Genomic DNA, 16,456 nt, shown 5'->3' on the forward strand with positions numbered 1-16,456 from the left:
TGTTGTTTTGTTTTTATTCACACACAGAAAGGTTCACATAGCAGGCTGTTAGTTTTAAAATACTGAGAGCTCCAAACCCTGTCTCCACCCATAGGAGTCCTCCACAGATCATCAAGACCTCCCCTCCCCACTGTCCCCTGCAAGGAGGGGACCTGCTCTGGTGTGTGTTGGGGGAGGAGGGCCCCATTTCAGACCTTGGGCCAGGGCTCATTTATCTTAGATTTAGCACGGGTGCATGTTAACAACTTTTGCAGGTTTTACACCTATAATCGATCGGGTCCCTGGCAGTGGAAATGCAAGCTGAGTGAGTACGTGTGCGGAATTAATAGGAAAAGAGGCACACTAGGATGGGTTTCGAGCACTTGGTCAACCCCCACCCCCCACCCCAAGGCCTAACATGCCTCTAGTTCCTATCTTTCCCCTCCAGTTCCCCAGCTGTCGCTCGGTTCCCAGGCTGCTGTCATGTCTATGCCAATATTCTTCATGTCAGAGGACAGTTGTAAATCTCTTTTCCTCCACCCTTTTCTGTCTCACCCCCAGTCTGTGTTCATTCTTTAACAATTCTTTTTCAAAAAACAATCTTAAGGGGGCACCTGAGTGGCTCAATGGGTTAAGCGTCTGCCTTTGGCTCAGGTCATGGTCTCAAAGCCCTGGGATCGAGCCCCACATTGCGTTCTCTGCTTGGTAGCGAGTCTGCTTCTCCCTCTCCCTCTGCCTCTGTGATCTCTCTCTCTCTCTTTCTCTGTCAAATAAATAAAATCTTAAAAAAAAAATCTTAAAGTCATGAATACCCTTCTATTTGCTCTGCCAATCCAACTCATAGGAGATAGCTACTACTAACAATTTGCTATACTTATCTTTTCAAACCTTTTTTTTTTCTGTGCATGTGTGTGATTTTTTAACTAAATGTGGGATTATATTTATATTGTTCAGCAGCTTTCTTTCTTTCTTTTTTTTTAGAGAGGGAGAGAGAGAGTGGGTGGGGAGGGGCAGAGGGAGAGAGAGAATCCTTAAGCAGGCTCCACGCCCAGGGTGGAGCCCAACAGGGGGCTCGATCTCACAACCCTGAGATCATGGCCTGAGCTGAAATCCAGAGTCTGACGCTTAATTGACTGATCCACCCAGCTGCCCAGGCACTTGCTTTCTTAATTCAACAATACGTGATCAATCTTCTTCCATGTCATTGCTTACATATCTACTTCATTCTCCCTTGCCCCAATTTTATCGAGGTGTAATGAGTATGTTGCATGTGCATATGTATACTACACATGTTTAAACTGTGCAGTTTGACCTGTTCTGACATATGTGTACAGTTGTGAGACCACGCCCACAGCAGAGATGAAACATTTAGCAATAGGTAACAAGATAATGTTTGGTAAAACCAGGATATTTCCATCACTTTCAGAAGCTTCCTCATGCCTCTAGATAATCCATAGGTTGCATAGAATCAGAATTGATAAAACATTTCATTCTTTTTAATGGTTACCAAATTCGGACCCGTGTGGTAGATTCAAAATCCTGCCCGTTCTTTGCTACTCCTTCCATTGAGAAGCGGAGTCCATTTGCCTTCTAGACTCTGGCGTGCGCCTGACACAGAGTGCCGCAGAAGTGATCCGTGACTTCTGAGGTGAGGTCAGAAGCCTCTGGGAACAGTCTCTCCAAGCCTCAAGCCTCTGTAAGAAGTCCAAGTACTCTTCATGCTGGAGATGGCCCTTGGAGAGACATGTGAGGATGTAGAGACGTGTAGCCAGTCCCCAGCGGTCCAGCCAGTGGCCATTCGAGTCACCCCAGCTATGGCTCCAGACATGGTGAGCAGAGATAGGTCTTTTCTGATGTGCCCTGTAGACATTTCTGATGCACACAATTATGAAAGATAACAAAATGGTGGGTTTTTTTAGGGCACGATTTTTTTGGTTTGGTCTGCTAGGTAGCAATAGATAACAGGAAAAAACTATTCCTTTATCGAAAAATATTTAGGTTGTGTCCATTTTTCCTCCATTACCAACTACCCTCTATATGTACTTTTTTTTCTCATATGTAAAAATTTCTCTAGGATAGATTCTCAGAGATAGAATTGCTAGATCAAAGAGCTATCTTGGGGCACCTGGGTGGCTCAGTCGGGTTAAGTGTCCAACTCTTGATTTCAGCTCAGGTCATGATCTCATGGGTCATGGGATTGAGCCCTGTGTGTTCAGTGGGGAGTCTGCTTGGAGGTTCTCTCCCTCTGCCCCTCCCCCCACTCACAGGCACCCGCGCTCGCACGCATGCGCTCTCTCTCAAATAAATAATAAAAAAAAAAAGAGCTCTCTTCTTTCTCTCTCTCTCCATTTCTCTAGCCTCTGTTTTGATACGGGTTGGCAAATTTCCCTCTAGAAAGAGCATATAAAAGTGGCCTTTTCCCCTCACCCTCCCAAATGCCTTTGACAACTTTCTTCACCATCTTGTGTTTCATTTGCTTATCTCTAAATGAAAGAGAATAACTCCTATGCTGTCTTACTCATAGGATTTCAGTCAAGAGATCAAAAGTGAAATCTGAGTAACACAAAATGTCATCTATTGAGATGTGGGACCTTGGTCATTTGGGTATGAAATTCCTCTGACCTCATCTTTGTCCTTTTCCCAAGATAGCCGATGCAATCCTGTCTTCTTATTTTCTCTTGTACACACGTGCGTGCACGCACACACATGCACTATGAATACATATGTGTATCTTATATGTATATATGTATATATACATTCACTATTATCAATTTGAATGATTTATGGGAACGATTAGCAATTCTTGAATCAAATACATTGTAAGAATTATAAAACTGTAATTGTATTTGTCATGGCCTCTAGTGCTTCTGGGAATAAGCTAATCACCAGCTGAAAGCAGGAAATAACTTGACTTGTAATACAGAGTATAAAAGTTCATTCATTTTAGGAATTTTGTACTTTTTTTGGAGGGGGGACTAGACAATATTTGTCCATACAGAAAAGAGCACTATCGTCTGAAGCAGAAGAATTCAGTATATTGTATACCACATTTCTAGTATAGTTTGAGCGACCGCTGCATTGTTTACAAGTGTATATCTCTATGCTAGTGCTCTGCAAAATTAAAACACCCCATGCAAACTGCTGCTACTCTGTTTCCTTGCTCTTGTCTCCCTCCCACCCTTGCAGGGCCAGCTGGAGACTGCTGGGTCTTCCAGGCACTGCTTCCTCAGCTCTCTCAGTTCTTTGATTCAAGAATAGATCAAGCATTATTGTGTTGCATATCTATTTTCCTCTCCCCTCATTTGACCTCACAGCAGCTGATTAAACATTCAGCCTTGACCCAAATCTTTTCCATGGGTACCGTGACCTGCATTGCATCCCTTTATGTCGGTTTGAAGCCTCAGAAATTCCGCAGGTGAAATTAGAAACTGGCACCCACATTCAGAGGGTAATGAGAGACCGAAGACGGTGGCAGGCCACTCCAGGTCAGTAGGTGGCTGTCTCAATAAGCAAGGGAACTTACATGGGCCACCTGGGTGGCTCAGTTGTTAAGCGTCTGCCTTCAGCTCAGGTCATGATCCCTGGGTCCTGGGATCGAGCCTCGCATCAGGCTCCCTGCTCGGCGGGAAGCCTGCTTCTCCTTCCCCCACTCTCCCTGCTTGTGTTCCCTCTCTCACTGTGTCTCTCTCTGTCAAATAAATAAATAAAATAAAATAAAAAAAGAAAATTACTTTAAAAAAAAAAAGAAAGGGAACTTACATATGAGGCTTGTCTTAGGCAGCTGGGAGACGAGTAGATCTCTGCACCTGCCTGACAGAATCTTAAAGTTTATATAGAGACCTTCACTGGGTTCAGTCATGTATTCAGTCCAGGTGGTCTCAAAAACATATTGCTCTCTCAAGGCTGCATCCTTGAAAACAGCTCCCACTCTGGGAGTGGTGGGCAGAAGTTACAGTCCAAGGACAGGGGAAGAGGTGAGGAGCCTTTGATGACCTAAGTCCAGCTCTCAGGTCAACTGGTGGTCATGTCTTCTCGATGATCTCCTCCAACACTTAACATCACGAATCACCAGTTACTAAAAATATTTTAAGGAATTAAACATAATATTTAGAAGAAAGTAGAGTGATCATGGATTTAGGAAAATCTGCAATAGAAACACATTTGGGAGAAAAATATGCTTATATTTGGATGAATATAAAAGGATGATGTTTGGTGAAGAATTGACATCACAAAACTCAACAGAATTAATTTTATTTCTGAGATTTTTGGAACTAGAGGTCAGTCTGGCAAGAAGAGAGTGTGTGTTAGGTACTTTGATGAGTAGATCCACATGTCTCTATGTATCTACAAGATGATTTTCTTTAGGAAATAGTGGTGGAGTGGTTTGATGGGGCAACAATGCTCTGAAGCTGGGTTGAATGATAAAAAAAAAAGAAAAGAGGGGCGCCTGGGTGGCTCAGTTGGTTAAGCAGCTGCCTTTGGCTCAGATCATGATCCCAGGGTCCTGGGATCGAGCCCCGCATCGGGCTCCCTGCTCAGCAGAGAGCCTGCTTCTCCCTTTCCCTCTGTCTGACACTCTGCCTACTTGTGCTCTCTATCTCTCTGTCAAATAAATAAATAAATAAATCCTTTAAAAAAAAAAAGAAAAGAAAAAAAACATAATTAGTAATCCCAATCACCTACATTTAGGTAATTTTAGACTTCAGAAAAGTTGCAAAAGTAGTACAGAGTTCAGGTGTGCCCTTCATTCAGCTTCCCCCAATGTTATTATCTTACAAAATCATGTACAATAATCAAAACTGGGAAATTAACATTGGTACAATAGTGTAATCTAAACTGCAGACTTTATTCAAATATCTTTATTTTATTCTATAGTTTTCCCTTTTTCTGTCCCAGGATCTAATCTTGATTCCTACACTGCATCCAGCTGTCATGCCTCCCTCATCTCCTAATGTAACAGTTCCGTGGTTTTTCCGTGTCTTTTATGATCTTAACACTTTTGAAAAATACCGGTCACTTGCTTTATGGGATGTCCCTCAATTTGGGTTTGTCTGATGTTTTCTCATAATTAGAATGTAGTTTCGCATTTTTGGCAGGAATACCACAGAAGTGATACTGTGTCCTTCTCCTCAACTTATCATGTCAGGAGTTTCATGATGATGACGTTGACCTTTTTGGCTTGGTTAAGGTGATACTTGCCAGGTTTCTCCACTGTAAAGTATCCGACCCCCTCATTGCTATTAATAAATACCTTGGGGAGATCATTTGATACAATGTGAATTTGTTTCTCCTCAAACTTTCACCCACTAATTTTAGAACCCATTCTTAGATTTTGTCTGTCAATTATTACTATTTTCCTCATTCTATATTTATTGATAGGAATTCGTCTGTAGAATTATCCCTTCTCCCTCATTTACTTATCCAAGCATTTATTTATGTCAGTATGGACTCACAGATATTTATTCTATAAATTATAGAACTTTTATTTTACAAATTATCCAATACTATATTTGTTTTTAATTATTTGTCAAAACTACAACATGATTTAAAAGACAGAATAGTGTTTTTTTAAAGATTTATTTATTAGAGAGAGAGAGAGAGAGAGAGAGTGCATGAGAGCAGCGGGGAGGGGTAGAGGGAGAGGAGAGAGAGAATCCCAAGCCGACTCCAGGATGAGCATGGAGCCCTACCCCTGGACCCTGAGATCATGACTGCAGCCGAATTCAAGAGTCCAGGGCTTTCCTGGGCTTAACCGACTGAGCCACCCTTGGATTGAATAGTATTTCAATTACATGTCTGTGCCATGAATTAATCCAATTCTTCAATGTTGGACATAGATTTTATTTATTTATTTGAGAGAGAGAGAGAGAACAAGCAGAGAGCGGCGGGCAGAGGGAGAGGGACAAGCAGGCTCCACCGAGCAGAGAGCCCGACATAGGGCTTCATCCCAGGACCCCGGGATCATGACCTGAGCGGAAGGCAGCTGCTTAACGACTGAGCCACCCAGGCCCCCCGAGTTATTTGATACTATTAAAGATTTTTCATATACAGAAATCTTTGAGTTTTTATGTGTTTTCATAACTTGGTTTTCTAACAGCAGAATTATTGGATGTTGGAAAAGTTTATACTGGTGGTTGTGATCTAGGCGGTGAAAACTGTCAACATGTCTACACGGAAATCACACGGTCCACACACTCCACCCAGACTAGTCAGCTGTGAACTGAGGCTGGAGATCCTGGAGTTCAGGAGGACCTCTGCCGGCAGGATCAGGTAACTCAATTGTCAATAACCTGAAGAACACGTAACAATAAAGTTATTGAAGTTGAGAAAGAGACTTCCGGTAGGGGCATTCCTATTTCCGTCAGGGCCTATATTCTTTACCCGCTTCTTCTATATCCCAACCGGAAATATTTGTACCCCGTTTAGAGCCACGTCTATCCTTGCCTCGGTCCCGCCCACACACAGTAGAAGCATTTCCGGGGTCAGGTTATTCCGCTCCGCCCCGCCGCCGGTGCCTTGCTGGAAGCCCGGGCTCCCCCGGAAGTGGCCCGGGCCTCTCTGTCGGGGTCCCCACCACCCCGCTGCTGCTGAGGGCCACAGGGGCAGCGGCAATGGCAGAGGCGGCGCTCCTGCTGCCGCCTGAGGCGGCGGCAGAGCGCGACGCTCGGGAAAAGCTGGCTCTCTGGGATCGGAGACCCGACACGACGGCGCCGCTGACCGACAGGCAGATGGACTCGGTGCTGGAGCTGAAGGCGGCGGCAGAGAACCTGCCCATTCCGGCCGAGGTGAGGTGACCTGCTGGAACCGGGCTGGGGCGGCAAGGAGGCGGGGCTGGGCTGCCTCTCCGGCGCGCCCGCGGACCCCGGCCTTGCAGACTGTAGCCCGGGGGCTCTCCTCCCTCCTCCCGTTTCACGGTGGCGGCTCGGGTGGGAGAGGCCCCCTCACCTTCCCGGGCTGTCAGGCCTCGCACTGCCGGCGATCGCCGACTCTACTCTTGGGCGGGGACGGCTGCGGGGGCGTCCAGTGGCTGGTGTTGGCTGGCACCCAGCCCTTCACCTGCGGCGTGGGACGGTTGGCTGGGGGTGTCCCTGCTATCAGCTGAGGCATATTCCTGCTGCCCACCATCTCCCAGGAGAGGGCACCGAACCCGAAGAGCTTTGCTTCAGGACAACCTCCTTCCTATTGGTACTCGTTTACCACCTTAATGAGTAACCCAGCTTCCTTTTTCCATGGGGGCACTTGGAGAGACACAACTTGATCCTGAGTGACGGTTTCATTCATCGCACATTGAGCAATAAGCTCTCCATCAAGTACAGGTTATGGGAGATCGATTTATCTGACCTGTAACAGAGCCATAAAAATGAATTTTCTTTGAAAGCTGGGTCAGTACATTAGGTAACGCTGGTTTTCGGTGTTAGTGTCAACGTTTGTAATCTTAATTAAAATATTATGTATATTACCGCTTGTGTGATTCAGTTCAAGTAGTTACAATACCAAGAAGTACATATTATGAATTGTCAGATGTTTGGCAGGCTTTTTTCTGGTTTTGAGAGCCAGGTTTAGGATTACTATTTTATTAATAATGATGGCTATTTTTTATGTTGGAAGCGCTCCTTGTACACGATTTGGAATTGTGTCCAAAGGCAGATTGTTTTTAGAGACAAAGTTTTTTTTTTTTCTACCCTCAAATATTAGAGGTTGAGAACTTTGACTTGAAAGTTCACTTTCATTGTTATGTGCTCCACCGTAAAGTACAGGTGTTCTTTATTGTGTTTCTCTGTCCACCTGTAGGATGCTATGCTGAAATAAAGGAGGAAACGGGGAAATTTCTTTGGCTTGGCTATCAAAGTCTTTTATTCTCTGGATAATAGAAGTTGTTTGCTTTATAAACGTTCCAGTCTGTTTATAATTGATTTGGCCTGTTACCGAAGCAGGATGCTTGGACATTACAGCGCCTGTGGGGAACGTATCCACAAGAATAGTAACCCAATTTGCTTTTATTATCTTAGCTTATAAACTGTTATTGAGCATGAAGGAAAGGGGTTTGGAGGAAGTAAATGGAATCTTTCATTTTCACCCCATTTTTTTTTCATATTTATGCAGTATAATGCCCACATTCACCTCATGCAGTCGTTTAACATATATTATGTGCCTACTCTGGGCTAGGAATTGAGGATAGAAGGATAAGAAAATCAAGATCCCTAGTCTCATGGAGCTGACATAATTGTGATCAAGAACTTGTAAAAAAGAACAAGGTGAGTTCAGACAGTGATCCATGATATAAGGAAAACAAAAGATAGTGTGACACAAAGGGACAAGGAAGGAAGCCTAAGAAAGTGACAGTCTAATGTGAAAACTCATGATGGAAAACAAGATGCCAGCCTTGCAAAGGCTAGAGAAATAACCTTCCAGGTGGAGGAAAAAACAATGCAAAGTCATGGGTAGGAGATGAGCTTCACAAGTTCAGGGGTTCAGTGAGTGTGTTCTGGTACATGTAGCTTAGATCTTGGATTCCTATGAGAATGAAATGACCTTTATTTACCTGTCTGGGATCTTTCAGGGGAGTCATTGCTCTTTAGCTATCTACAGCCTTCATTTACCTTTACTAAAGTATTTATATGTCTGGTGGGAACATTGGAATTGAATTCTTTATCTGTTACCACTCTTAACACTGGTGCTGAAAAAGAATGCCTCAGTTTTTGTCTAGTGTATCTGTAAAGGATTTTCTGTAGTGTTTCACAATTTTCACAAGATTAATTACTTCCTGAACAACTGGAACTGAGCAGGTTAGTTGAATAGCAAAAGGCCAGCTAACGCTTCAGTAAATATCATAAAGCTGTTAAGGTCTGTAGAAAATAGCTTTCTCTTTTATGAAGGGGAACTGGTCTTACCTTGGAAAGAAGTTATATCTTTTTTTTTTTTTTTGGTGTTAGATAAAAGAATTTGCAGTAGAATATTAGGTAGACTGGTTTCTTGTAGCCAGGGCAAATTTTTTAGTAGTGAGGGCCTTTTTCTTTCTCCTGAACTTAGTAGTTCTTGATAAATGCTATAATAATTGATCCTGAAATTTACCTGAAATGTACTGTGACAGTGTTTTCCTTAAGGCTGTGTGTTCTTAATATATTTAACTTCTTTGAGCCTGTTTTCTTCTTTATAAAATGGGGTTCATAATAGTACCTTATTCGTCTGATGGGGAGTTGTGAGAATTCAGTGAAATCGTGTATGTAAAGTGCACATAGCAAGTGACCTGGTAGTATTATATTATATGCTTTTTTTCCCCCAAATGATTAATAACTTGAGAGAATAGGTTAGAATTTTGTGATCCTGAGCTGGTACAGGTGTCACTCAGACCAAAGGTAAGAAAAGAGGTTAAGTGCCTGGAGGAAGGTTCTGTGATTCCATCTATAACCTCTTCAATGATGTGCTCCAATGAGAGAAAGTAACATCAGGTTTCATTTAGGGAATGAATTGTTTAGATTATGAAAGTGATATTCTCTAACCCAGAACTATGCAAGAAATAAAGTTTGGGAAAGGAAGGTGTATTTGTTTTTTTCCTGGACCTGCTTAACTCGTCAGGTAAGGTTGATAGTTTATTGTAATTATTATTTAAGATGTTAACATACCATTTGCATAAACTATACAGTAGCTCTCTAGGACTGCCAATTAGGAACCTAGATCTGTGCTCTTCTTGCTCTGGTGGTAAATGTCTGCTCCATCTGGAAGCCAGCACAGTGTGAGTGAGCCAGGGGACCCAGGAGTGAATGAGTGAATGAGAGCCAGTTTATTTATTTTTTTAAAGTAATTTCTACACCCAGTGTGGGACTCGAACTCATGACTCCCAGAGGAAGAGTTGCGTGCTCTACCGACTGAGCCAGCCAGGAGAGCCAGGAGTGAATGAGAGGTCAGAACAGGAAAGTTTGTGACACCACCACACCTCTTCTTGATTTTCCTTTCTATTCCAGGTTCTTTGAGAAAAGAAGACAGCTGAGCAAATGTACCTAATGGGGGCATTTTCTCATACTCTTTTAAAAAGCAACTTGTTTTGTTTCTATAAAAAATTACTTCTTAGAAGTGGTCTGCGTGGCTTCTCTCTTGCTTGGTTTGAGAGTAAATGGTTTTGTATTAGTGAGAACGAGGGAACAGGACAGGAAGCCTCCTTCTATTTCTGTATTTAAAAGTCCTTATGCAGGGTGCCTGGGTGGCTCATTCGGCTCAGGTCATGATCTCAGGGTTCTGGGATCGAGCCCTACATGGGGCTCCCTGCTCAGTGGGGAACCCGCTTCTCCCTCTGCCTTCCACTCCCCCTGCTTGTGCTCGCTCGCTCTCTGTCAAATAAATAAATAAAATCTTTAAAAATAAGATAAAAGTCCTTATGCTTGAAAAGTAGTTAGTATTTATACGTAAAGTAATCAAATAGAATGCTTTTTCATATATTCAGATTATGTTTACTCACAACATGACTATAGACCATATCTGGAATATCTGCATTACCTTCTCAAGTATCTAGAGTTTTCATATGATTTGGTTTCCTAAAGTAAATTAGAAGATAAATATTTTTTGGTTCAAGATGACAGACTGACCACATGTGTATGACACCCTTGGTCCTTTTGACATGACAGTAATATTTGTGTGGCACCCCAGAAAGAAAGACAGTATCAGTAAATTTGTAGTTTTGGTAAATTTATGGAAGTCAGGAAGTATGTACAACCATTTTAAAAATCTAAAGACTTAATTACAGAATAAGGTATAAAATTAATTTTTTTTTTTTTTTTTTTTTTAAAGATTTTATTTATTTATTTGCGAGAGAGAGAATGAGAGACAGAGAGCATGAGAGGGAGGAGGGTCAGAGGGAGAAGCAGACTCCCCGCCGAGCAGGGAGCCCGATGCGGGACTCGATCCCGGGACTCCAGGATCATGACCTGAGCCGAAGGCAGTCGCCCAACCAACTGAGCCACCCAGGCGTCCCTATAAAATTAATTTTGAAGATCTAAAAAAAGAGATGGTATAGATGACAGGATTTGAGATTAAATGTAGAAGAAAATATTAGGGAGACTCATTTCTTCATTTTACTTAGTAGGGACCTCAGATTGATGAATTGAGTGAAGACTGCTGCAAATCTGTGTTTTAGAGTTATGGGGTAACCACCAAAAATATTGAAAATGGTTAAATTGGCTAAAAGTGGGAGTTGGGGGAAGGATTTTACTTTTCCGTTATAATTCTTTTGATGATTTAGAATAAAATTATGTTCATGTGTTTTGAATAATTTCTAAAGGAAGATTGATAAAAATTGCAAATTATCTCTTTCATTCCTTCTTAAGTTCTTCATTCTGCCCTCAAATTCCTTAGAAGAATTCCTCAATTATAAACACTGGTATTGGGATGCCTGGGTGGCTCAGTCTGTTAAGGGTCTGCCTTTGGCTCTGGTCATGATCCCAGGGTCCTGGGATTGAGTCCCACATCAGGCTCCTTGCTCAGCAGGGAGCCTGCTTCTCCCTCTGTCTGCTGTTCCCGCTGCTTGTGCTCTCTGGCAAATAAATAAATCTTTAAAACGAACAAACAAAACACTGGTATTGCCTTAGAGAAGAACAACTGGAAAGATGGAGGAGAAGAAGGAAGACTTGGTTTTTACTTAAATAATCATTCTGTACTCCTGGACTTCTAAAATAATGGGCCTGTTATAGTTTAATGACAGTTATGAATTTAAAGTGAGAGAGTAGGGGCGCCTGAGTGGCTCAGTCGTTAAGCGTCTGCCTTCGGCTCAGGTCGTGATCCCAGGGTCCTGGGATCCAGCCTGCATTGGGCTCCCTGCTCAGTGGGAGGCCTGCTTTTCCCTCTCCTTCTCCCCCTGCTTGTGTTCCCTCTCTCGCTGACTCTCTCTCTCTGTCAAATAAATAAATTATTTTAAAAAAATAAAAAAAATAATATAAAGTAAGAGAGTAAAATCCATACTCTTTTGAGAGACAATTGAAAATGATGCATATTAAATGAAAAAGGCAAAGTGTGTATAGCATACTATTAAAAGGTACACTTCCCTTGTCTATATATAGGCTATTACAGGAAAGAATCACGAGAAACTCGTAACTAATAGCTTCTGAGGAAGGAACTGGATGGTTGGAGAATGAGTCCAGGGGAAGGGGACTTTTACTGAATGTCCTTTAAATTTTGTGCCATGTGAATTTATTATCTTTTCAAGTAACTGTGTTTAAAAGACTGCTATGTATATTATAAATGATTCTGGAACAAGAGGAATTTTACTTTTTATCTGTAATTTGTGATATATTGTCAAGTGGTGTCAGAATTATGTGGTTTAAGACCTCATAAACTCTGATAGAATATGATTATTGCATTTTCACTTCGCAAAACCATGTATGTGGTATTACAACCAGAGTTTTGACATTGATTTATATGACTTTTAAAGATACATTTAAGATCTTTTTTCTCAAAGGGATTGAATTAAGGATAGATATAGGTTTTGGTGGTATTGAAGGACTGAATTTTGCTAGGTCCTCTATGCGTTTTCAATATTTCAAATGATTGCCCTAGTGTTTACAATATATTTCTTTAATTAGTCACAGTCTGCTTTTAAATATTATACTACTTCATGTGTGAATAAGGATCTCACATTAGTATGCTCCCAATTCTTCCTCTCTCTCTTTTGTGCTATTGTTAATGTATTTTACTTTTACATATGTTTTAAAACCATGATACATTGATACTATGTTTGCTTTTTACCTTTATCTTTCTGAGTGATTAAAAATTTTAAAAATTATCATATTTACCTTTAATTTAACCATTTCTGGAGCACTTTAGTTTTTTTTTGTTGTTGTTGTTTTGTTTTAAGATTGAGGTTCCCATCTGGTACTTATGTTCTATCTGCTTTTGAAGAATTGCCTTTAACATTTCTTGTAGTACAAGTCTGCTAGAAATGCATTCTCTCAGCTTTGTTTAAACAGTCTCTATTTCCCTTTCATTAAAAAAAAAAAAATTCTAGATCAAGAACTCTGGATTGACAGTTTTTTCCTTTTATCACTTAAAAGATTTGCATAATTTCTGATGAGAAGTCTGCTGTAATTCTTATCTTCATTCTTCTGCATGTAAAGTCTTTTCTCCTTCATCTGCCAAGATTTTCTTTTTAACTTTGTTTTTCAGGAGTTTGAATATCATGTGTCTAGATGTGCATTTGTGTGTGTGTGTGTTTGTGTGTGTATTCTGTTTGGGATTCGCTGAGCTCAGAACTGTAGTTTGGTGTCTTTTATTATTTTTGGAAAATTCTCAACTAAAATATTTTTTCTACCCTATTCTCTCTCCTTTTGGTATTCAAAGTATGCATATACTAGATGATTTGATACCATCCCACTCTTCTTGGATAGTGTGTTCAGTTTGTATTTTCTCACTCTGTTTCCCTGTGTGTGTTTGCTGTTGGGTTATTATATTGACTGTCTTCAATTTCACGGATTCTTTAGCTGTGTTGAGTGTACTGATGAATCCATTGCAGCAGCCCTCTGTCCAGCTTTCTTTTACCTTAGCCTAGTATCCCTGTGCTTTCTGGTATGTTCTTCAAATCTGAGCCTGATCCACATCTCCCTTCCCTTTTCCCTTTTAGGTATTGTGTAAACATTGACGATAGAATTATATGTTTGAATTTTTTGTTCTTTAAGATTTTATTTATTTGTCAGAGAGAGAGAGCATGAGCGCACAAGCAGGGGGAGTGGCAGGCAGAGCAGGCAGAGGGAGAAGCAGGCTCCCTACTGAGCAAGGAGCTTGATGTGGGGCTCAATCCCAGGACCCTGAGATCACGACCCGAGCCAACGGCAGACACCCAACTGACTGAGCCACCCAGGTGTCCCATATGTTTGAATTTTGTCACAGTCTGTTCATATAGAACTAAATTTTATTCGGTGAGATATAATTTTATAAAAATAGCTTATGGACTGTTCTGTTCCCAAGAAGCACTCTAGATTCTGATTTATAGATTTACTTACTCTGTTACTCATAAATAGGAATAATAAGAATAATATGGTAAATAGCAGTAGCTCAGATTTATTGAGTGTTTACTATCTGGCAGGCATTATGCTAAATACACATAGTATTGTCTCTGGGGGGTTACCTCCCCCTCTCCAAGGAGGCCGCTTTTGTTGGTAATTGGGCTGGTTGCACAGAGCAGGAACAGTGTGACTGCACGGCCTCTCCGCCTCCAGACTCAAAATTGGAATTGAAGTGAAGCAAAGGCCCTTTTACTTTCTGAACCCTTGGTGGCAGCACACAGTTGCTGGTGATACTTCAGACTCAAGATAGTTTCTCACTGGATTTGAGAAACTTAGTTTTTTACTGTGTCCTTTTATTACTGAGGTATTATGTCACCATTCAGGAAGAGTTTACATGAATAAGTGGTGCCGTTAATAGATGTATTTACACATACCCATGACCTCCTGGCTCTTGAGTCAGACTCATTTGTGGGGAGAAGGCAGACGAGGACCTTCTTGAGCATTTTGGTTTTTTTTTTTTCTTTTTTTTGGTCTGCAGCTTCCCAGCAGTTTAAGAAGCCTGTTTTGCCACACCTGTGTTTTCTTTTTTTCACAATGGCTTCATGATACAGATACTGGAATTCTTTTTTTCTTTCTTTTTTTTTAAAGATTTTATTTGAGAGAGAGAGAGCATGAGCTGGGGGGGGGGGGCACAGAGGGAGAGGGAGAAGCAGACTCCACCAGAGCAGGGAGCCCCATGTGGGGCTCAATCCCAGGATCCTGAGATCATGACCTGAGCCAGAGGCAGACACTTAACCGACTGAGCCACCCAGGCGCCCCAGATACTGTAATTCTTATTTTATAGAAAAGAAGTTGGGGATTAGAAGTAGTAAGTAATTTGCCCATGGTCACACAGTGTATACGTGAGCAGGAGCAGGGTTCAAACCAGGCTGCGTTATAAGGTGCTTTACCTTACCAGAAGGGATGGCTCCACTTGAACTCAGGTACAAAGGGTTGTATTTCTAAATTAGTGATGGTGCATTGTGCATCTAGCTTTTTTTTTTTTTTTTAGCTTTGAAGATCAAATACTATCTTCAGATGAAAGTTTTATATCTAGGAAAACAGATGGGAGCAATTTCTTAAGGCCCTGGGTCAAGGTTTTGTATAGGTGGGCTTTAAATGTTACGCCCTGAGGACTAAAAACTGGAACTGAAATGAAACAGGCCCTTTTACCTTACCCTGCATCCACACTCCATTTATTGTAGGTCTAAAAGTAGCATGTCTGTGTGACTATAGGTAAGTTAACACCTGGACTATCTTTAGTAGTGGAGAACTAGAAACTATTGTAGGTCTGATGGCCTCAAAGTGAGGCCTTGTAGGTGGGGCTCTTCTGAAACTGATGGGAAACTCTGAAATTCTTTCTACTCAGTTGTAATTTCAAAATTTGTCACCAAGAAGGTGTGTGTGAAGTGTGCCAGTGGTAGAAATGGCATAAGGAGATAATTGATAGTTATTGATAATTGATAACTATTGATAGTTAATTCTTGGGTGTGATTTATTTTCTGTTGGTGCTCATTAATCAGGCCAAGCTCTTTTGTTAGATCCTGGGAAAGGCAAGCTACTTTCCACAGCATACAGGTTTTTGCCTTTGGTGCCAGTTCATAAGAGGTTCAAGTAAGAAAATGTGTATTGATTAGCACAGATTCACGGCCAGTGTTAGAAATGTAACTCAAAAATCTTACTTTACTAGTGGTGTGATATCAGTATCACATTTATATTTTGAGACTAGCATTTAATAGAAAGAGCCTAGTTGTATTATTATGTGGCATTTATTAACCTCAAATGATTTAATAGAAAACATTTCTTTCTCTTTCAAAACAGTGAGATGGAATAACTTGTTTAGAGAGTTTTCAAGTTATTTAAATATTTTTGTGGCTCTTTTTTTTGAAGCTTCCAATTGAAGACTTATGTAGCATAACATCCCAGTCACTGCCCATTGCACAGACTTCAGTAGTACCCGAATCTACAGAAGACATTCTCTCGAAGGGTTTCACTTCCTTAGAAATGGAAGAAGAAAGAATTGAAACTGCGCAGCAGGTGAATGGCAGTGTTGTTGCTAAGGGCGTTTGATTATTCTAAGTATCTCAAGACAGGGCTAATAAAAATGCTCTAATTAAAAGTTCTGAACATTTGAAACTATAGTTAACATCAGATCTTTCTAGAACAATCTTGATTTTGTGTTAGCTATGGCTGTTTTGTTAAGTGTTTTAAATTAACCTATTGCCCAATTATACTTGAAATACAGATAAAGATACGATATTCTAAGTGTGGATGTTGATAGCTAGTCATTAGGGTTTTAATATTTCATGCACCTTTGACTTCCCCCAGTGTATATGTTAATGTGTCCCCCCCAGCATGCGTGTGTGTGTGCACAAAGTCGCACGTGTGCGCACACACCCCTCTGCTTGTTGCTATGTAATTTCTTTTTTTAAGAACCTAAGTGTTCTCTTTAG

General features: G+C 41.2%; 1 protein-coding gene across 2 annotated transcripts in view; it reads left to right on the forward strand.

The window, feature by feature from the left end:
- The first annotated feature begins 6,470 nt into the window (after positions 1 to 6,470).
- Positions 6,471 to 16,456, forward strand: part of COG3 (component of oligomeric golgi complex 3) — a 74,005-nt gene continuing 64,019 nt past the window's right edge. The window contains exons 1-2 of one of the 2 annotated variants that reach the window (XM_032402990.1): positions 6,471 to 6,764; positions 15,894 to 16,040. In XM_032402990.1, the coding sequence (XP_032258881.1) occupies positions 6,591 to 6,764; positions 15,894 to 16,040 (321 nt within the window). In that variant the 5' untranslated portion in view covers positions 6,471 to 6,590. The remainder of the gene's footprint in view (positions 6,765 to 15,893; positions 16,041 to 16,456) is intronic. The other variant, XM_032402991.1, reaches the window with a different exon arrangement.

Source organism: Phoca vitulina, unplaced genomic scaffold (genome assembly GCF_004348235.1).
Source record: "Phoca vitulina isolate PV1807 unplaced genomic scaffold, GSC_HSeal_1.0 scaffold5, whole genome shotgun sequence".
In the NCBI taxonomy this organism is placed as follows: Eukaryota; Metazoa; Chordata; class Mammalia; order Carnivora; family Phocidae; genus Phoca; species Phoca vitulina.